This window comes from Ambystoma mexicanum, chromosome 8 (assembly GCF_040938575.1).
Source record: "Ambystoma mexicanum isolate Mex_15411 chromosome 8, UKY_AmexF1_1, whole genome shotgun sequence".
Lineage (NCBI taxonomy): Eukaryota > Metazoa > Chordata > Amphibia > Caudata > Ambystomatidae > Ambystoma > Ambystoma mexicanum.
Genome location: NC_090929.1, coordinates 1,093,630,579 through 1,093,656,356, shown reverse-complemented (window position 1 = coordinate 1,093,656,356; position 25,778 = coordinate 1,093,630,579). Strand labels below are relative to the sequence as shown.

General features: G+C 44.7%; 1 protein-coding gene across 1 annotated transcript in view; it reads left to right on the top strand.

The window, feature by feature from the left end:
- The window catches only part of HSPB7 (heat shock protein family B (small) member 7), a 68,483-nt gene extending 42,954 nt beyond the window's left edge, over window positions 1–25,529 (top strand). Inside the window, exon 3 of the mRNA XM_069611096.1 lies at window positions 22,957–25,529. Within this exon, the coding sequence (XP_069467197.1) occupies window positions 22,957–23,142 (186 nt within the window). The 3' untranslated portion in view covers window positions 23,143–25,529. The remainder of the gene's footprint in view (window positions 1–22,956) is intronic.
- Window positions 25,530–25,778: the final 249 nt, after the last annotated feature.

Below are 25,778 nucleotides of genomic sequence, written 5' to 3'. Positions count from 1 at the left end.
CTTCTGTGCAAGTTCCGAATGGCAAGTCTTGCGGTTTCACACTCATCCAATCATTCTTTACATGAAATACAGTGTTCTTAATACGAGTCCACCATTTCTGACTTTGCAAGCTATCTTAGCGCTTTGCTATTCAAAATGCAATGCCGCAACAAGAAAACATGTCAAAACTGGCTGCACAATGTAGGCAAGACACTTAATATTACTTATCATGTTTGCTTTAGCCTTATTGATGCACAGTAGAAAAGGCCATACCACAGTAAAACATACCTAGATGGGCTGCACCAAAATGCCATCTAACCACGTAATAACATGTATCATGCTTACTTTATCATAGATGCCCAGAAAAATATACCATGCAAGCCACAGTAAAGAAAGGTTAGGCTGGCATAAAGCAAAGGCAAGTCTAGCCAGGTAATTACACTTATCACGATTGCTTTATCAGAGATGCCCAGTAAAAAAAAGTCAAGCCACAGTAAGAAATGGATAGACTACCTGCACCAAAATGCTAGTCTACCCACGTAATAAAACGTATGATGCTTACTTCATTATATATGCCCAGAAAAATATGCCACGACACAGTAAGAAATGGCTATACTGGCTGTACACAAATGCCATTCTAGACAGGTAATAACACTTATCATGCTTACTTTATTATAGATGCCCAGTGCAAATATCATGCCACAGTAAGAAATGACTAGACTAACTGTACCTAAATACCAGTATAGCCACTAATGCATATCATGTCTGCTTCATCATTGATGACCATTATGTATGAGCACACCCCTCTCCTGCCACACCCTTCCCACATGTCCCCTCTCCCTCCCATTCTCATCCTCCAACCACCCAAATCAGCTCCTCAGCCCAGCATTACCCCCACACCCTTTTTCCTCAGCCCAGGACTTATTTAGGAAGCAAGGAGCTTCATATGCAAGTACTGGGATGAGGAAGAGTGGGACAAGGAGTAATGAAGATAACCTGCAAGTAATCTAGGCATTTAACACAAGCACACATATTCAGTTGCCCATTTGAACTTGCACTCGTTCAATATTCACTCTCACATGTACACCCACCCACACATCGTGCACTCATTCACACACATTACATGACATATACACACACACATTTTTTACACTTAAAAAAATACATTTCCTTACCTTCCCCGAATCCGTTGCTCCTCCTCTGCAGGCATGACTCTGGCTCCCATGGTCCAGCATGCACCCAAGGAACCAGCTCTGGCTTCTGCCATGTGCAGCAGAGCATTGGAGCCGGACGGTACCATGTGCTGGGAGCTGGGGGCTCAGAAATCAAAATGAAATAAATTGTTTTTTAAGTCGCTCTGACTGATTTCAAAAATACATTTGTTCTGTTACAGAAAACAGAAACAGAAATCAAAGAATTGTTTTTTGAAATCCGAGCGTCCCCCAAATGACTTCCCTGTCTAGCGTTCAGGTTTTCCTGGCTCCCGTAACCTTGTTGGCTTTCCAGCCTCTAATATCAAAGTCTCTTGATTCTCCTGGGCTTTCCAAAGCCCTTTAACCCTTGGGTAGGCTTGATTTAGCTGGGCCTCAGTTGGGCATCTGCCCGTATCCAACACCCGTAACCCTTGTGGCTTCCCCAGCCTCGTATATAATGGTTTTCCCCTCTCAGCAGCCTTACCTCTTCGGGAACCGTCACTTCCCTTACTCTGCCCGGCTCAGCAGTTGTTGCACTTCTCATGCAAAGATTGAGGATCCGATCTTTCTACTGTGGTATGGTCTCGGTGTCAGTTAACGGGCCCCAGGCCCACATTGGCTTCCGTGTGGTCATGCCACCAGACGAAACAGTCTCTTTACTGTCTCCATCCCTCTCGCTACTTCAGCTTCATTGCCACTCGGGATGCCAGCCTTCCAGTGTCTTGCTAGCGATCAGCTCACTCTCCCCGCTACCACCGGATCCATGGTCGAGAATGGCTCCACCCCTCCAGGACGTCGGCCCGTCAGAGGCTAGTCTCTGTGTAGGATTTTCTCTCCTCCATTCAAGGTTACTCGTCTTTTTATGTACATCATCAGAAACAAAAGGGGTGCGTCTTTCCTCTTTGTCTGTGGAGCTCAGGCATGGTCCAACAATACCTGAAGCAAAAGAGAGAATCCAAAACAAGGTTAAGAACAGTCTTTCTGATTTCCATGTAGTCAATGTATTCTGAACAGGGAGTTCCTTACCGGAATGGGAGTCCATGTCCCCAAGAGGGGAGTCACTTTCAGTGAGTTCCCACTTTCCCAGGCCCCTGGGGAGGGTCTTGCTTAGCGGGCTCACCTCCCGAGCCTAAAAGGGGGTGGCTCCCCTGGGGGGAGAACGGACGAATAGTTCAAATTCGTCACACAGCCCAGTCAGAGCAATAGTCTACCATGACTATATCTCAGCAGAAGTTGAAACTGCATTGATCCACAGGCAAATGTGACTTTCCCTGTGATCCACTTCTAGTACACATCCAGCATGCAGAATATCAAATATTTAGTTTAGTGCTCTCAAAATAGTTCTTACACCGGTGCAACTACATTATAAAATGGTAGAATGATTTAAGCAGTGATTTTATCAAATGTGGAAACAGTGAGATAATTGTACAGCTGTAAAATAATCTTGAAAGACTAGTTAAGAGATGCTTTTTTTAAACCGGGTGGAAGCTACATAGTGTTGGAGTGAATCGAACTGAAACGGGGGAGCATTAAGGAGTTTGGGACACAAAGGAAAACGAGTATAAAGTGTTGATTTAGCACATTAGGAGTAGGAACAGAAAGACACACATGTAAGGATGAGCAGAAAGGATGAGCAGGGGAGTAGCAAGTTAATGAAAAACACATGCCGATAGTCACAAAGTAAAGGATATATTTGGAGATGCAGAATTGAAGCTTAGCATGAAAGAGAAGCCAGCCAAGAGAAACGAGGAGAGAAGATGCCAGTTCTGAGTGTGGAGTTGGTTCACCAGAGCTTTCCTTCTCTGTCCGAACTCCTCCACTTCAGGGAAATCTTGGGGCAAGGGCAGTCTTAAAAACCATGCATCAGTTAAACGGCTCCCTCCTTGAGTCACTGTTTAATTATAGCATACAGATGACCCTTAGTCACGAAGCACTGTTCGAAGCCTGAATGTCAAATACTGCAGATAGGGAACCCCCGTCCTCTGCACACTTTCACAGGCCAAAAAATAGCCGCACTCTTATTAAATTATCTCTAAATTAGTTTGTTCTAATAACCTGGTTGGTATAGAATCATGTTGCGAACATGGAACATTTCAGTATAAATGTATTCATTAAAATAAACATTGGTGTTAAAAAATAAATGTATTGTTGTTGTGACCCAACGTGTTTCGAGTCTTCATCGGGGGTCTTGATAGGTTATTTCTACAAACAATTTAAAAGATATGGATAAAAATCATAGTATTCCCATAGACAATCAACAAAAGTTACTTTATGTCAGTATATTCCACAACATAGCTCAAACAATAATTACAATTCCAACTATTGAATCATACATTTATGCATAGACATCTACCTTAGTATCTCCATGGTCCTGTTCTAGAAGGTATCATTCAAGTAGCTAATTAATGCATGTGTATAGCATTCTGTCCGTAGTAACTAAAAATAGCAATGCAATCAGGTATTTTGGTCTCTATAGGTACTACATGGCAATGATATTGGAAAAAATTGGCAAATGCCTCACCTCTCCCTTTGCAAGCCAATGCACCTGAATTCTTCTAGTATGGAAATTTGAAAGATGGAATCATCACAGTATTGTGAATATACAAAATGTCTTCCTCCCATAAATAGGATTATTACCAAAGATGAATGTAAAAGCTCGGTCAATAAGCACATATTCCCTAATCAAACCAAAAGCAGCATTTAAAATTAAGTACTCACCTCGCCTCTTAGTAGTTACCCTATAAGATGAGAGTAATGGTGGCTGAGCTGGGCGTGGTGCATGTCAAAACTCTGAATAGACCTCAGGCCTGTCTGTGAAGTGAAAAGTTACCATTATAGTATGCCACCATTTTATAAATATGGGCACCTCAAAAAAGGCCCTCATAGTATTGTACAGTTATAATTCAGTGTTCTGATCTATCCACTCACCCCCTCAGAGGTGTGTAGGGTTTGAAGATGTAGATCTGGTTATTCGTAATGAATACCTGTCCGAAACTTCGATTATCTTCCCCTATAGAGCCAACATATAAATGTATAATGTTTAAATTAGGTATGGTGTAGAGTATTCTTTTCAAGGGATATATAGTTCCCAAAAGGTTTAAAACAAAAACAAAAAAAGAAATAGAGTGGTCTTTACCTGTTGCGTGGGTCCAAAATGCCCAATAATGGGAGATCCTAACTCCTGTGTCTGTCCACGGCCGCCCCAAAAAATCGAGAAAGCAAAATGGCTGCTTTAAATAGCAGCGGGTAGGTTAAGCGTGATGACCGCAATGATGTAATCTTTGTAAACAAACGGGCCGCTAGAATAGAATCGTGGGTCCCGGTCTGTGCTATAGAGTTAAGTATTCTTAGTGCGTCGAGGTACAAGACAAATGGAGGATCTAAAACATCCGTTGTTGAATGAAGCTGGAAGAGTGAGGATTGGCAGCTTTCTTCTGCAAGGCTCAACTTGTGCTGAAAGGTCAAAAGATGCAGAAGAATAGCCCTAGAGAAAAGGAGCTCAGGTAGAAAGGCACGGAATATAAGACTACTCTGGAGCCAAACAATGTTGGAAATGGACGACAAAATAGGGACTGATGGGGTGAAATACAGAAACACTTGAAAGAATGGAATGCAAGAACCCACAAAAGAGAACTTTGTCAGGTGAAGCACTAACTCTATTAGTCATGCTTAGATGTGTGCAGCTTTTTATAACTTGTGTAGGCAACATCATACTATTCACCCAGAAGCATGTTATGCACTACTCCGAGGGCCATCTTTCTTTGGGTGATTGTTCCCACATAGCAGGGTTTAATGTGGCATTAGCACCCGGTCTGGCACGCCAGATCGGGTGTTAGGGCTATTAGCACCCCGGGTTGCCCCACGTGCTAAAAAAAATAAAATGTTTTCAATCATTGAATGGGATGCCTCGCGGATTCCGTTCAATGACTGAAAATACTATCTTAAGGTGGCCGACATGGAAAGGGAAGAGGGGCTCCGTACGGCCTCCATGGCGGCCATCTGGAGCAGAGGGGAAGGTGCTGCTGCACCGGTGAGTGTTGCCGCAGCCAAAATAAGGTAAATGGAGATAAAATAAGAAAAATAAGGCGACGGAGGGTCGGGGGAAGAGGGCGGCGGGGGGAGCTGACTGTCAGGTGCTTGGAATGCAGGCTTTCCCCGGCAGTACATGCCTGTGTTCCTAGCCAACTGATTGTCTGGCTCCCTCTGCCAGGGTGCTAATGACTCTTAAGACTCTGTTACCGTTCGCAGTCACCATCTTGTTCAAACATTTAAGACACTGCTATGCTGACCTGTAGTGCACGCTTCAAGAGCAACATCCATGTCCACATATGCTTGATTCTGTGCACAGCTCGTAAAACTGAATTAGATAAGGCTGGAGGCCACTGCCAGACACCACTACATCAATGTCATTTCATGAACAATAGATGGGGTCGCCAGGGTGCAGATTACTTTGAATGATGATGTTACTGACAATTTATGGCTTCATTAACATGAGCACAAAGAGAGAGTTGAAGGGAAGACGGAGAGAAGAATTGAAGATGGATTGCATGTATTAGGAGGTAAAGTTGAAGGGTAGAACCATGTGCAAGAAGTCAAAGGACAGAAGTAACAATGACTGTTTAGTGGTGTGGGAGTCAAAGAGGCTTCATGTTATCAGGATCTTACATAAGTGGAAGTGACAAGCAAGGGGTGGCAGAGCAGATGTGAGCAGAAGTAGACAAAGATCACCCTGAGGTTCCAGCAAAAGGATGACAGAAGTGATTTGGGGTGCAAAGAACATAATATTGTGTTAGTTGAAAAGAGGCCTGTAGATAGGGACAATTGTTGCAATTTAAATTATAAAGTTTCATTTCGTCAGGGTTTGACATAATAGTTCACAAAAAGAAAATCTTCCTCTTGCAATAGACTGTAATTATGTAAACAGTTACATTTATTGAAATACATTTAAAAAATCTGAGCAAGTTGTATACAGGATTAACCCAGCTATTGCACACAATAAAAAAGTGTGAAATACAATTCAAATCCACCATAATACGAAATTAGTCACAGTATCAAGATACTGAACAACCCTCTTGATGCCTATTGCGCCCTGATACCCTCGGGTCTGGTGTGCGTCACAAATATTAAAACAAACTAACAAACAAACAAAACATTTGATCACGAAATTATCTTAGCATTAGCTAAGTCTGAGTAAGGTGCACGTAGTCCAACTGACAACACAACTACAAGGGGCACCACGTTTCATCCCAGATGCCAATCAAAGGGCGAGCCATAAGTAAGTGCAAAAGTAACCTTACTGATAGACGAGAACAAAATACAATTGGCATCCAACAGGAAACATTACAAAGTAAGATAAGTTAGCAAACATCAAACATGCCGAATAGATCTCTACATCAAAGTACAAATGGTGCAAAATTAGCTTGGCATTGCCAAAACCAAATAAAGTGCAGAAAGTGCAGATACTAGTCACAAAAACGTAGAACTCTGAATTGGATCCCAAAAATATCACGCAAGAAATCTGCCATAGATCAAAGGAGTAAAAACGCGTACAACGGTTTGGCCCACCCAAAGGCATCAGTTTTACATTAAGTAGCAGCATCGTGCAGATGGCTTCTTCTATTCCATGCCCTGGTCATACAACTGCCATGGGCAAAAGCCACCCTCACCTTTGTACACGCTAATCAGAAAGTGAGTGCTGGTCTATAATGCCTTGTACCGCTTTCCCTTAGGAAGCCCAGTAGCCACGCCGTCCTAATATCTAAATAGTTCGGCCAGAAGATAATAAAGTGCGCTAAAGTCTCTTCTGCCCCGCAAGTGCCGCATGGAGTGGCACCCCCATTCCATCTGCTCATACGTGCTGCCAGCGCCAAACACATTGCGCCTAACCCTGGTTAGTAGAATTCTGTGCTGCAGCTTTGTCACAAAGGTCAGATTCTTGGACATTGCCTTTGTAGGAACCAAAGGTTATAATAAAGTTATAGGACTTCAAGGCTTTGAGCATAGAGGTGCATCTCGGGTAATTGCCATAACAAGGTTTATTGGGAAGAGGAGAAGGGGATCAAGATCTGCGAACACCTGTTTTAAAGTGTGGGAAGAGACAGAAGGATGTAAAAATATGTACCAGTAAAAAGAAGAGGCCGAAGAACCGAGCCTTGGTTCAGCAAAAATGAAGGGGGTAAAAGAAAGTGATGGGGAAAAACCAGAATCAGAACCAGCTGCCAAATAGGATTGGGTAAGTAGCAGTGCCAAAGGCAACTGAAAGGTTAAGACGTATTAAAAGACAGCGACGTTTTGAATGTTTGGCTCAGCTGGCTGGGTCTGCTTCTAAAGATGGGAGTGCTTTCTGAGGAACCTGCCATGCAGGAGCGCGATTGAAGTGGGAAGACAACTGATACGAGGCAGGATTAAGCCACATGTGTGTGCCCCTAACATTTGTAAGCAAAACTGCTCAGCATCACATCAAGACCTGCGTTTGTCTTTTTCACACATTACTTCAGAGATTTTAAAAAATCATGCCTTTAGAGTCTAATAGGCTTTCTGCCAAACCTTTCCAATAAGCTGAAAACAGGTTTGAGTTATCCTTCAGCCTGAAAGCTCAGAAAAGACTCTTTCTGCACAGTGAGGTGTTGTATTGAACTTGTCTGATAGGAAAGCACTTTGCAAAGGGAAACTCCACAATATCCTATTGATGAAAGGTCACTGCAGTGAAAACCGTGAAATGAAACACTGCCTATATAGCTGGGGAGGGTTTATCACCTTAAGACTAACTTTGTTCCTCCGACCAATGAACATAAATGGTTATTTGATGCATGTGTTTGGGAATCTTCTTTTGAAAGCCCCAGAGTTATGGCAGAGGCGTTCTCATGTTTCAGTAGAGACTCCAGTAAATCCAGAGTAAGATTGTAACGTGTCTTTAGTGGGGAGCCCTCCCTTTGGATGAACCACTCGTGCGATGTTCGATTTCCTGATAGAGATGTCAATACCGGAAGTGGATGTCTGCCTGCATGGGTTCCCTCATTGCACTTTCATCAATGGCAATATGTGAATGGATATTGTTGTACATTTCTGGAGCAGCAGCGGATACTTACCTCTATGTCTATCACTGAGGAAAGGTTGCTTGTTAGAACCTAAATCGCGTCCTCCTAGGGACAGGTGATGCAATGTCCTGAAATCTTTCTTCCTGTCCCTGAGATGTCTGTGGACTACTTTTGACATGTGCTGTCTCAGGACACCCCTTAGAAGAGGCATCCTGCGAATGCCTCTTCACGGATGATAAGTCTGTGCAATGCTCTACCAGGTGTATGTAATGCCTTGAGGCAATCTTCTCTCGCCATGGCGCTTGCCCAATACATGGTCAGCGACATCAAGCCAGCTGCCGTTGTGATAAGGAATGCTGCCTGGATAGTGAAGATTTGGTCCTGCAAAATGACTGGTGACATATACTTCATGCCCTTCATCATTAATGAGGAGCTGCAACCCACCACATTTATCTTAAAGTGTTAGGTTCTAGAGCTAGAAAACCGCGTATGCCCTGGGGAGTGCTTTATAGCCCCCTGGGCAGCCGTGCACAGAACAAGCCCTCTTTTGGTGCACCTTGCTTCGAAGTGGTTGACTATGGATTTACAGAATCACTGTGAAGTCCTGCAACGGCCCTGAGGCCACATGAGTGAATGCCTGGCTTCCATTGTATGTCATCACCATGTACACCATGAGCCTCTGTACTGAGAGACCCCCCACCCCTTTCTTGGTACGATGCCAACCTGGCTTAATGCACAAGTGCCAGCTACTAAATTTACACTGTCATTGGGAGTCTTAGTCCCCAGCTTGGCTAGAGATTAATTAGAGATCACCATTGCCGAGAGTAAACAGGAGAATACATTCTCATCCGTTATTGCCCCAGTGGTGTGCAGAATCAGATGCTCCTTAACTTTTCCTTCTCAACCTAAGTTTACATTGGATTCTGTTCTTATTTATCTATTTATTTCTAAGTTTTATAATATGCCAACTCGTGTAGGTGCTGTTTCAAAGCACCTCCGAAAAACAAAGTAGGACATCAAGTTCAACGCAAAGGTGTAACATATATACAAAAACAGGAAGCCTGGGGTGAACTTTCATGCCCAAGTAGTCTGGTTAGTTACAGTCGGTAACAGAGATCTGAGCTGACATTTGTGTTACCTGGTGTGGTTGTGCTTTTGCGTAGGCACCATTGGTCACATCAATTCTTGTGCCTGGAGATTATTAAAATTACAACAAACATAAAACAAGTAGAGTTAGGAATACATCACATTACCTTTTGCACTGCCAATGCTGGCAAATTTGAGGTTAACAGCTACTGGCTAAATGTCAACCTGGGTGGAAGTGCCAGTCATAAAGATGTAAGTGCGGAAGAGTCAAGTATTGGAGTCATTGGAGGAGGGAAGTTTATTTGGTTAATGTACGTGGGCATATCTGAGTTAGATCTTCTGTTTACGGAGCCAGCCATTAGTCTAGCCTATTTCATGACAGTGTATCATTTGTGGATGTTTTACAGTGAATAACAGGTTGTATTTTATAATTACATTCTAAAACCATATTTTCTGCAGCTATGTGCAATGCTGTAACCTCAGCTAGGCCTTTGGTCTTCTACAGAATACAGCATGAGCGTTCATTCTTGATAACAAAAGGCGTACCAGGGTTATTCTAAACTCACAGAGTATCTTTAGATTACGTGTTACATATTCTGGGTCATTGGAGCGCTTAAGGAGCACTAGTTTGGGATCTTCCTTCATTTCTGTGGGGATTAAACATTGACTCCTCGTCTCTAGTTGAGTTTCAACTACACAGAGTTTAGAATATGTATCAATGTGTAGCCATGTTGTTATCCTGTGTTTTATGGAGACTGGTGCTATTGTTTTTTACACAGTAGATGGGTTACAAGCAATTTCACTACTTTTAGCATCTCTGTTAGCTCTCTGCACCGTCAAGATGTGAATCTTACATCCAGTGCTCCAGCTGGCCTATAAGCACAAGTGCGCCTTCACTTGTCCCACTGGATGGGCCGACCCTCAAGGAGATCATCCATGTGCTATCATCTCGCCATGAGGATGGCTCAGATATGCCTATGCAGATACGTGCTTTTATGTCACCATAAAAAACGGACACGAAATCAACTAGATAACCACCTGAAACAAATTTGGAGTTCATCCTGGTAGGTGTTGAAATTGCCAAGGAAAAAAGAAAGGATGTAGATGGAGGACTGGGATGAGAGAAAGTCAGTTAGGGATTCAGGGAGGAAACGAGTGAGTGGCCAGAGGGTGTATGGAGTGAACCACCCGTTGGCATTGATTGAGCATGCAAGCCAACATAAACACTGGCATCTGAGTGAGAGGGGGGTTCCGGTTCTTAATGCAGGCATTACAAAGGCAGCTGGAAAAATGCCACTTGTAGATTTCCGTTTTATCCCCGTATGGGTAAATTCCAGGGGTATCCATGGTGGCTTGACAGAGGAGCAAGTTCTAAATAAGGCGGTTCTTTGCGGTTAAACAAGCATTGGCATAGTCAACCAATTTGGCTTTTTGTCGAGGCATGGGATCGATAGGCATTTGCCAGGGGATCTATGGCATTCCATAGCATTGGACATGTCACAGCATTTTACTGTGTTTTTATGGGTGCGCTATACCCGCATAACCTGATTTCTAATCCCTCATTCCCCCCAGCCTTCCACACTTCCTATTTCTATGCTCCTTGACCTGCAACCGCTATAAAAATAACATAGTGAAATATGGTGATGGGGGTGCAGTGGATTGGGGGATGCCTTGTCCAAGCAATGCCATAATGGCACTGCATGGCCATAAGATGACAACAATGGTGTGATTTCCTGTGCATATGATAATAGTGACTGTGCAAAGGCCCATTTCATACCTTTACACATGCCAAAACCTTTGACTTTGTCGATGCTTATTTTTAATAGGATGTCAGTGCAATGAACAGATTATATATATCAAGTGTCTGAAGGCACGCTTTGTGAAAACTCCTTCTACTCCTCTGTCTTATGACACTTTGCTACTACTCCTTCACCAATGATGTATTTCTAAAATATACATACAAAAACAAATGTTTATCTTTTCCTTAAAATCTGTCGCCATGCACCAATAGCTTTCCTATTTCCCTTCTCGAAGTCAATGAACTCTGTCATATTCGGATGTTATCCTCTGTGTGTGTGAAGCTTGTATGACATCCACGTGTTGTTTCGAATAGAATGTGTCAGAGTGCAACCCGTGCGAATGCTCCACATATGACAGATCCCGTCCAGCTGAGGACTGGGGGTGCCAGTGGTTCTCTGTGTAGCTTTCAAGTTACTTTTAACTGCCCCTGATGTACCAGAAGAGGCAAAAATAAAGTTAACTCTCTTCTCCATACCTATAGCATTCTTTCTTCATTATCCTATTGCACATGCCCTCTGAGGGCCACGAGGAATGCCAGGTGTGATATCTGACAGCGTTTACAACTTTATTTTCTTTGCATGACTCTATTGCAGAATGGAGAGTCGGGATTCCCAACAGGCTAGAGTAAATAGTGTTCGCCATTTGCTCTCTGCTTCAAATCAGTACATGGCATATGATTCCTCAGGAAGAAAGGGCAGAACAGCCAGGCTTGCTCTGGAAGATGGGTGTAGTGACTGGTGTTGAGAGGGTGATCTGCCTCTGCGGCCAGAGAGGCTGGGAGGGAAAGCTTCTTCTGTCTGATTCTCCTCTTTAAGAGGTTCCTGGGATCCGAGAAAAATACAATAAGGAGCCAATCAATATCCACTTACATAAGGCCTCCTCTTTAAGGATTCCACCGGGCCCGGAAGGGCCCAACTCATCATAAAGACTCTAACCATTTATTAAAGTGGGCCTGATTCCCCCGTGATGCCACCCAAGAGAGTGACTGTCAGGGATTATCCCTGGAAGAGCTTCTGGAAGGGCTGCAGGGGACTTCAGATAACTGAGAGGAGACAAATGACAAGAGCATACAGGCCACCCAGCCAGACAAGCCACCCGCCCATAATGCCCCCCATGTAGGCACTTAAAGGACAGTCTGCTCTAGGTTTCCCAAAGGTCATCCCCTCTTACCTATACCTTACCTATGCCAGTATGCCCTAACCACACACCAATTTCCGGAATTGGCTGCGTTTTCTCCATGCTAGATCTCCACTCAAGATTGGAAGCTCCATTCCAACTTTCCTTTCCACTTGTATAAGCCGACATCCACACTCTTCATCCCTCTGAACACTTTCAACATCGACATTTAGGACCACATTCTGGACTTCATCATAGCTAGCAATAACGATGCCGGATACAAAGGAACAGTCTTATTTGCCTGCTCAGACCACAACGCCCATCTATCATGTCTGCCCTAAACCCCAAATCAAACAAAAACTCGAACTCTTATCAAAGCCAACCAATGCCTTCACTGCATGGTTGTTCACAACTGCTTCATCCTCATTTCCATAACCTTTTCCAAGCAAACCTGCACCGTCTCTTGTACACAAATATACAAATCCGAAAGTGGAAAAAAAATAGATATCCCCACCTCTAAAATTACTAAAAGATAATGTGCAGTGTGAGGAATCAACTTCCCGGCCACCAGTGGTCCAGGGATAAATATCGGTTTCTAGACCATCAATCAGCCACACACCTCTAGTACTCCAGAAGGGATCCGAACAGATTGGAAACACAAGCAAATTATAAACCTCCTTGTCCAATTTTGGTAACGTGGACGGAACAGCAGGCTTATCTCTGCAAGGTCGTGGATCGTTGGTTAGTTGCAAAACCGCAAAAACACAATTATTACCCAATGTCACGAATGTCGGTTATATCTTCTTCTTCTGATGAAATGGCGGATTCTCCCCCTTCCCCCAACTCCTCACCTTCCTCTTTCTGCTTGATCTTTCCGTCCTTATGTCGTTGAGGCTTCTCTTTTTTCTTGTGAAGATAAGGACGCCCTCGATAGGATGCCACCGTGCCACTAAGATAGGGGCAACGGGGGTTATCCTACCGAGAGCGCCTCACAGGGGGAAAAAAGCCGGAAGGCACAAAAAACCCCTAGAAGTAGTATTTCAGGTGGATGATCGAAGAAGGTAAGTTCGCTGATGGAAGAGCAATCCGAAAAGCAGGCACAGATCGGGCAAGCAGAGATACCAATAAAGGTACAAGGGATTGAACACAGGCAGTCCGGTAAGCAGGTACGGGTCTGGTAGACTGAAGTTCCAAATAGGTACAAGGGATAAATCAAAGGCAGTCCGGTAGGCAGGCACAGATCTGGCAGGAGGAAGTTCCAAATAGATACAAGGGATAAAACACAGGCAGTCCGGTAAGCAGGCACAGGTCTGGCAGGAGGAAGTTCCAAATAGGTACAAGGGATAAAGGAAGAGGTAAGAAGAGGCAAAAAAGAAAGGGGAAAAGGAGAAAGGAAGGCTAGACAAGGACGAGGCAATGCGCAAGGCAGAGAAACAAGGGTGGAACACAGCTGCGTGGAAACAGCAAAACGAAAGGCAGAAAGGCAGGAATATAACCAGTAACGGGAGTGACAGCAACACAGGAGGGAACCCGGAAACGTTGCAACGCGTATGTGACCCGGAAGTGAAGTGATTTATACTTCCGGGTCACGATCGCGTACAACGACTAAAGCGGTTCGCGGAAGACGAGGAGCGGAATGCTACGGCGGACAGAACCGCCAGCGATTCCACATCCGCCATCCCCGCCGCGGCATGACACCCAATGATAAAAGGGACTGTCCAGTCAAGGTTGTAAAAAATGTCTACTTTATTATTATCACAACAGACAGTTCCAGCGCACTACAAAATACAACCCACCTTGTAAAGGAATGCAGAGGACAGATTGTTTCAAAGAAGGAAAAGGGATGCACTCTTGATACATACAGGAGGGTAGCTGGTAAAGTAATTAATCACAATAGTTCATGGATACTTAGTTTCAGCACAAAGGGATCAATCGGTTGTAAAATGTCACTAGGGGCCTTCGAAGAAGGACTAGGGGGAGAGAACCACAATGTACCTTGTGCTTGTAGAAGTTCTTGGTGTTTGACAGGATCGAGTCAGTTTCAGGGCACTTTTCTGCTTCTGCGACAGAGCTCAAGATGGGAGACAGCTGCGGGTATCAGGTGGCAGGCAGTTAAGCAAACGAGGCTGGACGGACGGCTGCAAGCTGGCCTACTGTGAGAAACCAGAGGGTATCTCACCCGTTAGTCCCCAAGTATCTCTCTCAAGTGGCCAGGGCATGGCCATCACCTTTCGATCCAGACCCTGTGGGTGGACCAGTGTAGGAGGATCACCTGGGTGAGGGGGCTTCGGGAGTTGAGGTGAGATAGCCGATGGTGAGATGCGGAATTCCCCCCTTTTTTGTTCATCTACCCCATCCTATTTTTTAGGATTTTCCAAAGTCCAACTCACCCCTTTTTACACAAACACTGGGCCGAGGAAGAGGGTGGATGAGAGTAACCAGACTAACTCTCTCACATCATACTGGATATGTCCCGTTAATCGGGTCAGGCAAAGTCAGGCACTTTACCCTGAGTGCATACACCTGATACCAATGAGCTCTCCTCACATGAACAAAAGGCAGAAACCAGACAAACTCTTAGCAAAGCGAAACACGAGAACGAGCAGAACTTCCGGGATGAAGGCACACCTACTGGAGCAGAGCAACCGACCAAGGGACGATTGTACCGGGCCGAAAACTCAAGACTTCCCTATTGGAGGTTGTTGCCTCCGAGAGGCCATGAAAGACGCGTGGAGAAGGCCAGAGCCCACAAGTGAAGATGGCATTGTGTTTCAAGGACGCCAGCGACCCTCCCGGGTGAACAGCAGAGTTGGGGAGGCGAGGTCAAGCATGTGGTACTAACCTTGACTCGAAAATTGGAAAACGGCAAACAAGAAAGAAGCACACATAGACAGTGAGTTGGCAAGTGACCTGAGAGACTGGTGTGTGTTAAAGTGAATGAATTAGCAGCGTTACATCACAATTGAAGGCTGCATGCGTGTAGGTGAAATGCAAAGAAAGGCAGATCTGTGAATTAACTTTAAAGTGAAATGCAGCTGCAAGATAAGCAGTACTAAGTAACAGAGTGGTACGGTGAAAGGAAGTAGCCCATAAGAACGTTTCTGTGAAAGGTGCATTGTTTGAAGAAACAGGGCGAACAAACAGCAAGAGTCAAAGTAAATAGTGAACATTGAATTGAAATGGTCCTGCTGTGGTCTATCAAGAAAGCCACACACATTCGAAAGACTTTGACATCCGAAAATGGTCCAAGCCCGATTTAGGGAGACCCTATATATATTAAGCTTGGGGAATGGAACCCCCTTGAAACTTTGTGTGAACTGTATCGTGAGAGGTCTGAGCCCGGCAGAGGGGACGAGAGCTGGTTCAGCCACATTATTATTTGAACACTGACATTTCCGTCTGCATACATCTTCTTCTTTTTGCACTTTTTGTACAAGAGATAGGGCAGGCATTAGGTTTTTGTTAGTATAGGCCATTTTGATTTGACAGACTCCACTAGGACGTTTTTGTTTATCCTTAGATGGACGAAATTACTCCTATCTTAGATATGGGCAGAATTTGAGTTTCTCCTACCCCAACATTATCAACGAAAGGTTTTACAAATTGTATCCATTTTGTCAGTGTCAATACTTGTGATACCATGCTTTCCCTACACGACACGATGGCTCAGGGTCAGGAATTGTCTCAGTGCTGATTGGTGGGTCTGAAGCACTGGTTGAGGTGTCTTGGACAGCATGAGCGACTGCGGCGTAACAACAGTCAGCGGTGCAGTCGGTTGCAGTGCAAGGGGCTCGACTGGCTCAAAAAAATGTCCTATAAGGCAGACGTTGCTTGATTCTTGTTGATGCACTCCTCGTAGCTTCTTCACTGGGCTTGTGTCGTCATTTAAGGCAGACGGCCCAAAGCTGAGGTGAGTGTTGCAAGCAGCGGCCTTGTCCTGGGTTTGGTTCAGAGACTCTCTGGCACTTCCCACCTTGGAAGCTTGTTTGCAGAGACTAGCAGTGCACCCTGTGTGCAGGCTGGGTACGGCTTCTTGAGCTGCTGGAGGGTTCTCTGGATTCAGTATCTCCCTCTGTTCCCTGGCAAATGTGTAGGGAAGGGATATTGCTTCCCTCTTTGGAAATCCTCACCTTCCTTTACTGGCAAAGCTATAAGACAGGCTGTATCGTGAGCCAGGGTCCAAATGAGTTCTTCTTGTTACTCCTAGCCGGTCAGATAGCACAGCAAGTAGAGCGCTCGCTTTGACATCCATGCAGAGCCTGCTGATGCAGGTTTGAATCCCGCTAGGGCCAAACTCAGCCTTTCATCTTTCTGAGGTCGATAAATGAGCACCACACACTGTGGGAAATAATAAGCAGTGCTCAGATTCCTGAGGGTTTGTAGCGCTATATAAATGCAAAATGATGATTATTACTATTATTATTATTATTAAAGTCTTCAGATGATCTGCTCAAAAGAGGGCTCAGCCCTCGTTTAAAGCCTAATCGGCCCCAGTGATTGGTGTGGGCTAAACATACCTTAATGAAACAATCCTGGGTCCCGACCAACAATCTCCTCTATGCAGGAGGTCACAACCAGAGTGCTTTGCAACAGAAAAAGTAAAGGGGTGAAAACATGTCCCACCCATCTTCTTCTCTGTTGTGGATCAAAGGGTCTCTCTAGTTATTTGAGCTCTCTTTGGTTCCTGATTAATGCAGCAGGTCTCCCTTGCAGCTGCGGCAGGACCAGACCTTTGGTCCCTGCTTAAACCACATACTCGTACCTTCTGAATGGGGACCCCATGCAGGGATGACAACTGTAAATACATAGTTCCAGAAATGACAAGTCACTGCCCTTGAGACTGAGAGGCGGGAGCTGGCTTCAGGTTGACACAGTACATATCAAAGGTTGTTGGGGTTTTCCTGTCCTTTGTTAGTCCTGTGACCTGGCCTCCCATGGGACTGTTTGAATTAACTCTGATTAGTATGCATGGCTGCCATCAGCAGCCAACAAAGGAAAGGGTGGATCCATGGAGCCTTTGTTAGTTAATTAGGCTGGCCATGGCAGGACGAAGGTTTTTCCCTCCCCCTTCTGAGATGCCTTGATGTACTCTTGGCTGTCATATTCCAGCCAAATATGATGGGGTTGGCACCTGTAGACTGTGTCCACCCAGAGTACACAGGTCTTTGTGTATGTCGTGCGGTGAGCATAGGCAAATGTGTGCAGCCCCACACATTTTCCGGAGATTGATCTACCATCATTTAATTTCTTTTTGAAATTTCAAAAAAGCCCGGGCAAGCGCACACCCACCATGCAGATGGTCGAATTCCTCACATGGAGAGCCCTTCGTTTCTAGGCATACCAACACATTTTCATCTGGAAATGTACATCTGAGGCCATCTTCCATTTCTAAGTACTCTCCTGCGATCCAGACGTTATGCCACAGATCTGTTTTTAAAATAAAACACAATATTAGTTCCTTTGATATTAGCCCCAGGGAGTTAATAGCAATAACACCCGTGTCAGCGGGTTGGATGAAGTTAGAATTAATTCGGGCCTGACCTATACCGGCCAATCAAGCCTGCCGCTGCAAGTGTAACTGCTAAAGTAATCTATAAATTCTGTAAAAACTATGGTTTCCAGAAACTGCTTTGGCACTTTCCTTAGGAATAACAAATGTTTTCATACTTGCACATCATAATCAAAAGAAAAACAATGAAAATATGAAAAGCAAGAAGCCACTGCAAAGTAGCCCACCTATTGCGTACTGTGAGAAAAAACAGACATGTAATGACATGAAAACACTACCAGAGGAAGGAAGAAGTCAAGAGATGTTAAAAACCTGCAAGACAACAAAGAACACACACCTCTAAGGCCACAGACAACCTCAGAGAGTACAGAAAAAAAGGAAACTAAAAATGTCCATCTGGGTTGGGAATTGAGGGGGATTTTTCACGTCATAAAGGTCAACACAATGGAGGCTCCTGTTGATGCAGCTGTAATATTTTTCAAGCTACCCCTTTAGACCAACACGCTTGGGATTCTGAAGAAGAAGGAAAGGCAGAATCCCTGTACCTTGTATGAAAGTTTGAATGGGAATACTGCTAGTCTTGAGCTCTGGAATACACTTGATGGTGGTAGCGTGTTTGGGAACAGAGCAATTGGACCCTGGATTTTCTGTGTCTACATTGTACTATTTACAGGAAGAGCAGGCTTGTTAAGGCACTGGATTGTTTGTTTGTTATATACAGTTGAATACCTGGGCTGGCCGTTCCCTTCATTCCCTTTTTCTGCATGAGGGCATGACTTGATATGGTTGGTTGAGTGGGTTGCCAAATGCCGTGTAATTCTGTGTTATCGACCAGTGGAGGATTGCCTGGTGGGTCCTTAGATTCTATATATATATATATAGAATACTCCTATACCAGCAAAGGAAAACGGTTCCTGGTCACTGAATTCCCTGTATCTGGCCCCACATGCCTTGGAGGAGTCACAGTGGTTAGCGGCTGGATTCCCTGTATATTTATGGGCACATACATAGGACGAAACTTCAATCAATCAAACAATTCCTTTATTTCGGCATTACTGCCATAAAAGGTAAACAATACACAATAAAACAACTGTAAACATAATCAGCAAACGTCTCAAAACAGTGAATAACAAAGTCCTTAGCCAACAACCTCCCGAAGTACATAGGTGGGCCAAAAACGTATCTAGACACTAACATTCGCCTACAAAAAAACAAATCTTAAAAAGAATGAAACGGCTAGAATCGCTAGAGGCGAGGTGCCACCTTTTAAAACCTGAAGGGCAGACAACATTGTGGGTGAGTCTAGCTGACTCCAGATTAGGATGAGCCAACGCCCCCTTGCCCGGCAATGTGCCCGATCAAACAAAAGAAATGTGCCTCATCTTCTCACCCTTTGCCACAAAAAGGACATTGGATTGTGGAGTGAGTCCCATTTTTCCACCTTGCGGACAAATAAGCCAATGGGGGTATGCCCAATCAGAACTTTGTGAAGCAGCTTTCTAATTTCACCGACATTTGAAGGTCCAAATATGCCTCTGGCCCCCAGACATCCTTGAGCTGTATATAAGCCCTGGCGTTTTTCCCTGACAGGCAATTGTCAATCATCCTATTCCATGCCCACTCTCTATATTTGTTCTTGACCACCACTTTATAGCCTCTGCCTAAGCTTATGGGGTCACCCCATAAATCCCCTAACCCAATGTTAAAAAACATAATTCTTACGTGCCTAAACCAAGATAGCTTCTTGACGCCTGGTAACGATAGCAGCGCCTCCTTATCTTCCCTAAACGGCGATAGAACTTTATTATTCAAGATCCGCAGCCAGTATAAGACTGGCTGTATCAAAATGGCATATTGGAATTCTATAAGACCAAATTCACATGGCACTGGCATAGACGGGACATCAATGGTACACCAAGCAAAGATTTCAGAAATCGACTTTCAGCTATCTGAATAGAGGTACAATCATTTGCACCATAGGTTACCCCTGGGATCTACTGAGCCTGGTAGATCTTGAGGGATACAGTAAGAACCTCACCATCTAGGCGTGTTACTAGATTCCTAATAAGCTCACACTGGCGCAGATGCAATAGCAAGCTCTTCTCTGCCTGGTTATGCCATTTCAAATTGTTCGAAAAGATCAACCCCAGGTACGTGTAAGAATCCACAGAATCCAAGAGGTGGTTGTTTAAATAAAAGTTTGCCTGAACTCTGGCCTTTTTCCCAGCACAGGCACACTGCATGATTTTAGTTTTAGAAAAGTTTATTCGGAGGCCTTTTGTGTCACACAATTTATTCAAAACATCCAGCTGGTTCTGCAGACAAAACAGCATTTTTGACGGTAAAACTGCACCATCCGCGAACAACAATAGGCTCCATTTTATATTACCCAGACTTGGGGCATCCCTAGCAGCTTCTAAAAATGCAAGCACTATACTGTTAATGTATAACAGAAATAACAATGGGGCCACAACACAGCCTTGCCTAACTCCGATGCCAATAGGTACTGGTGGGAGATCTCTCCCAGCGGCCTCCACCGTATCTGTGCTGAGTTGTCGTAGTATAAAGATTTTATGCCATTGCCCAGAGAGGAGGGGATGGCCATCCCCTCCAGAACGGACACAAAGAGGCCCTCGGCACTGTGTCAAAGGCTGATTCTAGGTTGACAAACATCAAATACAGGCATTGCGAGTTGAAGATCACATATTTCCAGCAGAGGAGGTCTAGCCTCATGGCCTGATCGCACAAGGAGACCTATGCTCCGAACCCCCGCCTTCACATGAGAAAGAATACCTTCACTGGACACCCAATCCTCCAACTGTGCAAAATCACCCTGGAATAAAGTTTTGCCAGTGAATCAATCAAAGAGATAGGCCTATAGTTACAAGGGAGGTCTCAATCACCTTTCTTATGTACTGGAACAATTGTTGCCTCCCTCCAGCTGCTCAGCGTCCGATTATTTTAAAAGACAACATTAAAAGGTTTTGTCAAGAAAGGGTATAATAGCATAGGCTCACTTTTAAAAAGATTGATAGGAATACAATCCGACCCAGGTGCCTTTCCCTTTTTTACTTTAGAGAAAGCCTGTTCTACCTCTTGGGCTGTGATCAGGTCAACCCCCTCGTCATTGGGGAAAAAGTGGACACCAATGTCCAATCCCTCTCCTCCCCGCTATCCGACCCAGTCCACCCCCTAGATAAAAGGCAGTGAAATGAACATACCAGGCATCCAAGGAGATGTTACTTACAGCGCAAGTATGGTCTGGCTTGATATTTTTCTTCACCAAGTTCCAAAACTCCTTAGAGTCATTTGACCCAGCGGCCTTAATAGGGGCGATCCAGATGTTTTTACTCTGTCCACTCTTCTTTTTGGCTAACATGAGTTTATAATTATTCCTGCGTTTTGTAACCACCACCAGGGCAGCCACAACCCTGCGCTTGAGAGAGTTAAGCAAGGCCGTCTTGGCTGCCCGACATTCACGATCATACCAACCGAAGGACTTGCCATTGTCCAGGGTTGGAAGACACTGCTTCCTAGTGATAAACCGAGACACTCTCTCTGCCATCAACTTACTGGTCGGTTACTCTATTCCCATTATCAGCATATGGTATGGTAACATGTGCTTATAGAGTGCCAAATATCACCTTTGAAAGGGGAACTAGGTGCTAAGGTGTCAAAACAGCAACATAACCACACTAAAGGGAGGGAATGCTAATGAGGAAACAACAAGGTTTTTAGTTTCTCCTTGAGCTCCAAGTGGCTACTCAAAAACCACAGATGAGTGGGCAGAGCAATCCAAAGTTGGACCACAAGAAAAGAGGAAGTGTCCCCCTCCCCACAACGGACCAGTCTGATGTTAGGCACTGCCAATAGACCAGCAGAGAAAGAGCACAGCAAGCGAGGCGGTTTATATTGAGTAAATTGATCTCTAAAAAAGGCGGGTGACGGGTTACGGATGGACTTATGTACACTAGACACATTGATAAGAACGGCAGACGTTTCTCCACCGAACCAGTCAACATATGTAGGGCTGATGAAATACGGGCCATTCGCTCTAAATGAAGGATCATACCAGCGGCAGAATTCAGCACAATCTGAAGCCTATGTAGAGTGGATTGACGCAGTCCTAAATATGCCACATTCCAACAATCCACACGACTGGCTATAAAAGCATTTACCATTTGGATCCTGTGTGGCAAGGAAAAGTAGTCCAGAAATCCTGTTAGAGGGTGCGGATGAAAAAAACAGGTACTAATGACCTGAAATGGTAATCTAAGGCAACCAGGGGATCCAGCCCGACCTTCAAATCCCTCCCTCTCTGGGATGGGCTGGGACAAGTATATTGGGCCACAATGGGGATCCATGACTGGAAATGAACACACTGATTATTGACTGGATTCCTTGTATGGTACATGGTCGCCTGATTAGGAGGGACACAAAGGCTAGTAAATAGATGTCCCTATTAGTTGCATGAAACATGTTGGCCAGTCACCTGATTCCCTGTGTTTGTATGGATTGGTGCCTGAGAAATAGGCCATATGGGTTAATCACTGGATTCCCTGTATGTGCATGGCACCGTGCTAGACAAGACTGGTTGGATAATGTAGGTTTTGCTATGTCTCTATGACTGGACAGGAACATGCAGGTTGATAACTTGATTATCTTTGCCTGAATGGGCCCATGACAGGAAAGAAACACGTGTGTTGCTCACTGTCTGTATTACCTCACGATTCAGACAGGAAAACACTGATCGGTCACTGGCCTGCCTCTATCAGTATTGCCCCATGAGTGGGAAGAAACGCGCTGGCCGCAGACTCAATGCCATTCATGTTTATAGCCCCACGACTAGAAAGGAACATGCTGCTTGGGCAGTAGTTTCCCTGTATCTGTGTGATTTGATGTCTATTAAGAAATGATCTAAGTTGTGCAATAAATGTGCATGTTCATATTAGAATGCATGTTTGGTACAAGCTGGCTGGGTCTAGAATCCTTATATGTGATGTGTGTGTTCATATTCTTTGCCGGAACCGATTAGTTGGGATTTATAATCTTGGTATATGTACGCTTACACGTCTGGGAGGGTCAGTTACCGGAAGCCTGGATTGAGAGTCCATTTTGCCTCCTCACACTGATCTAGTTACCTGTACACGTCTACCAATGTGTCTTTCTCCAGTGTTACTTGTGTCTGTCCGTATTCCTCTCGCCACCCTGACTCTCTCTTATGACTGTCTTCTAGATTGCGACGGATGGAACGGTCATGAACACCTTCACTCACAAGTGCAAGCTGCCTGAAGATGTGGACCCCACCTCTGTCAACTCTGCCCTGGGCGAAGACGGGATGCTGACTGTCAAAGCCAAGCGGCACCCTGCCAAGCACACTGAGCATGTGCAACAGACCTTCCGGACTGAAATCAAGATCTGAGGGGGTCCGGTGGCACAGAGCAACCCTTTAACTTTCTAGGGGAGGGGAACTGGAAAGCATCCTTAGCCAATACCAGCACTAGATGTGTACATTCCCCAGCTGCCAGGGCTCGCCAACAGGTGAACTCATATCCCCCCTTGAGTGTGTGGTGCAAGTATTCCTGTCGCAGTTACCCTGCGAGATGTAGTCTTGCCTTTCCTTTTGCTGTCAACCCAAGGCTACATGTCACCAGGGCACCATGTTTTCAGTCCTGGTCTTTCATTTTATGCACTAAAGCACAATAGGTATTAAACTATTTTTCACTTGTACAAAGGCCCCCAAATGAAGGGCCCAATCTCTAATTATGAATCTGTTAAAAGTAAATCTCAGAACTGGAATCATGGTTCCCTGGGTATGTAGGTCCTACCCGCCCAGGATATTGATTGTAGTGTGGAAAGGAGCAGACTGTGTGTGGTGTACAAGATGCACTTTAATAGGATTGGACCCAATAGGAATTTGAGGATGCAAACCAATACAATAGAAGCAGCAAGCACAAAGCCCTAAAACCAATTTGTATTTTCAAAGCGCTAGTCGGATATTGACCTTTCTTCCATTGAGGTTGTCTGTCTTCAAGACAAGCTAATGTCTTGAAGGAGTACACCGCTCACAACACAAGGCTGTCGAGTTGTTAACCAACAGATGGGCAGCCTGCATTGTGTACATACATTAACAGCTAGAAAGGATAAGGGCAGGCAGGGGCAGTGTGCTCATCTATTTGCTGACCTGTCCACTTCAGATTCTTACTTGCCTCAAATTCTAAAAGCAACTAAACCCCTAATTATTGCGGTTAAGCTTACAACCAGTGTCCCACCTCACTTCTACTTCCTGTTCGTCCAACTCTAGGAGACAGCTGTTGCCCGTCATCCAACCAATCATTTTCTGACCACTCTTAAGTCGCTCTTCTCCTACTATTGGCTTCCCAAGGTTCCTTTGGAGAGTTCTGTTTCCACTCAGAGACCCTGGTGCTTTGTTGACACACTTCATGGTCAGCGTTAATGAACACTTGTTTTGACCCTGCTGTTGGTTGTGTGGGTCTGTCAGCAGCACCTTTTAGTAGCTGTACTTTTCCCCCTCCACCCACGCTGCATGGCCAATTGACAAGGCGATTGTCCATTTTCTATACAAAGCTTTCTCTTATTACTTCTGGGCCTCTGCCCACTACTTTTCTCGCATGGCCCTTGTCTTGAAAGTGCACCGCTTCTGAACTGTTCTCGTCCATTTGGAAGCATTGCTGGCACTTAGGAAGTTAGTTGTCCGTTTCATAGCCCCCTCTCTAGCTTCTCCCCTCGAGACAATCCAAATGTAAGTCCTTGTTTCTCTCTCTTAGAACATCTCAGTGGTTCTCCTTGTGACAGTCTCTAATCGACATTCGTGGTTCTGGAGATTAGGTCTCTAGAAATGAACAAACACATTACAGGATTGGCCTCCAAAACTGGATTAAAACACTCCCATGTGTCCCCCCAACCCCGGAAGTGGATGCAGTACCGCAGCTGAGAAATTTAGAATTGGATTCAGTATCCCAACTGAAACCGCAGCAGAGGCCTTCAGAAATGTATTCTGTACCACAGCTGAAGCCTTTAAAACTGATTTCAATACCCCAGGTGAGGCCTCCAGAGCTGGATCTAGCACCCAATGTGAGGCCACCAAAACCAGAATGCAATATACTACATGAGTAGCCCACAGAACGGTATTCAACACTCCATGTGTGTCCCCCAGAACTGGTCAAAGCACCCCAGCCGAGGCCTTCAGAACTGGATTCAGTGCCCCAGCTGAGGCCTCTTGAGCTGGATTCAGTATCCTTGTGGAGGCCTCCAGAGCAGCACACAGCATCCCAGTTGTGGCAAAACTAGAGTTGGTACTTAATGTGAGGCTTCCAAATCAGAACACAATATACTACCGGATTGGCACCCAGAACTGGATACAGTACTGCAGATGTGGCCTACAGAACTGGATTAGGTACCCTGCACCAGGCCACAGCCAATAAGATATATAACACCAGGACAATGAAGCTATGTCTCTCCCAATGCACCTACGCATTCTCTGACTGCCCTAAATGCTTGCATGCTCCATTGCTATTTTGAATTCATTAGTAACAACACTCAGATGCTTCTCGTATTTGATGACCTACAACAAATATCTTGATGTGATTTACACTTGATGATGAATTTCATGTTCTCCTACAACTCAGCATCGCTTTGCCCAATATTATAACATGGCGATTTATTTTTCGGTGGCCTTGTTCAGCTGCTTTCTTGTTGAAAAGCAATACTCCAGTGCCTAGCCTGTAGTAAAATAAATAAATCCCGCTTTGACTTCCATAGATACAATAAAAATGCCTGAATACAGTAGTGCTGACTGTGAAAGGTCTGTCTCAACTGGCACCTACGTCAGTGTTCGCGATCCTTCATCAGGACGCAATGTGCTGGCATGGTGAACTCACCTCAGTTGCGTTGGCATTGCCGTATTTCGAGCTCCCCCCTTCTCCCTTAGTTGTGTAAAGTAATCATCTTAGATTCTTCTCCACATGGTTTGTGTCAGCCATCTTGAATGTCACACACACATTTTCTTGCATTTTTGAGTCTCATTCATTTTCCTTC